Source organism: Fulmarus glacialis, unplaced genomic scaffold (assembly GCF_000690835.1).
Source record: "Fulmarus glacialis isolate BGI_N327 unplaced genomic scaffold, ASM69083v1 scaffold28951, whole genome shotgun sequence".
In the NCBI taxonomy this organism is placed as follows: domain Eukaryota; kingdom Metazoa; phylum Chordata; class Aves; order Procellariiformes; family Procellariidae; genus Fulmarus; species Fulmarus glacialis.
In genome coordinates this window covers 10,206-10,536 of record NW_009192616.1, presented here as the reverse complement: position 1 = coordinate 10,536, position 331 = coordinate 10,206, and the positions used below count along the sequence as shown (strand labels likewise).

Here is a 331-nt window from a genome sequence, read left to right as displayed (position 1 = left end):
TTCTCCAACAAGACAGGCACCTTCATGGCCACGGAGATCGTAGACTTCACCCAGGATGATCTGGAGGAAGATGACGTTTACCTGCTGGACACCTGGGACCAGGTGAGCTGGGGGGGCACGGGGCAGGGGGACACCTTTGATCCCACAAGCTGATGTCCCCAGGGGGGGTTGAGGACATGCAGCAGCCAGAGGTGGTGGGATGGGAGGCTGGAAACCCCCATGTCCCTGGCCCCATGCTGGTTTTTTCCAGCCTCCTTGCTCCAGGGACGGCTGAGGATGGACTCCCAGTGCCCTTCCTTGTGGACAGATCCCGTGTGCCCCCAACCATGGG

At 61.0% G+C, this 331-nt stretch overlaps 1 protein-coding gene across 1 annotated transcript in view; it reads left to right on the top strand.

Annotated features, from left to right (window-relative positions):
* LOC104083619 (villin-1-like) overlaps window positions 1-331 on the top strand; it is a gene marked incomplete at its 5' end in the record, with an annotated part of 5,684 nt that overhangs the window by 4,161 nt on the left and 1,192 nt on the right. Inside the window, 1 exon segment of the mRNA XM_009587151.1 lies at window positions 3-102. Within this exon segment, the coding sequence (XP_009585446.1) occupies window positions 3-102 (100 nt within the window).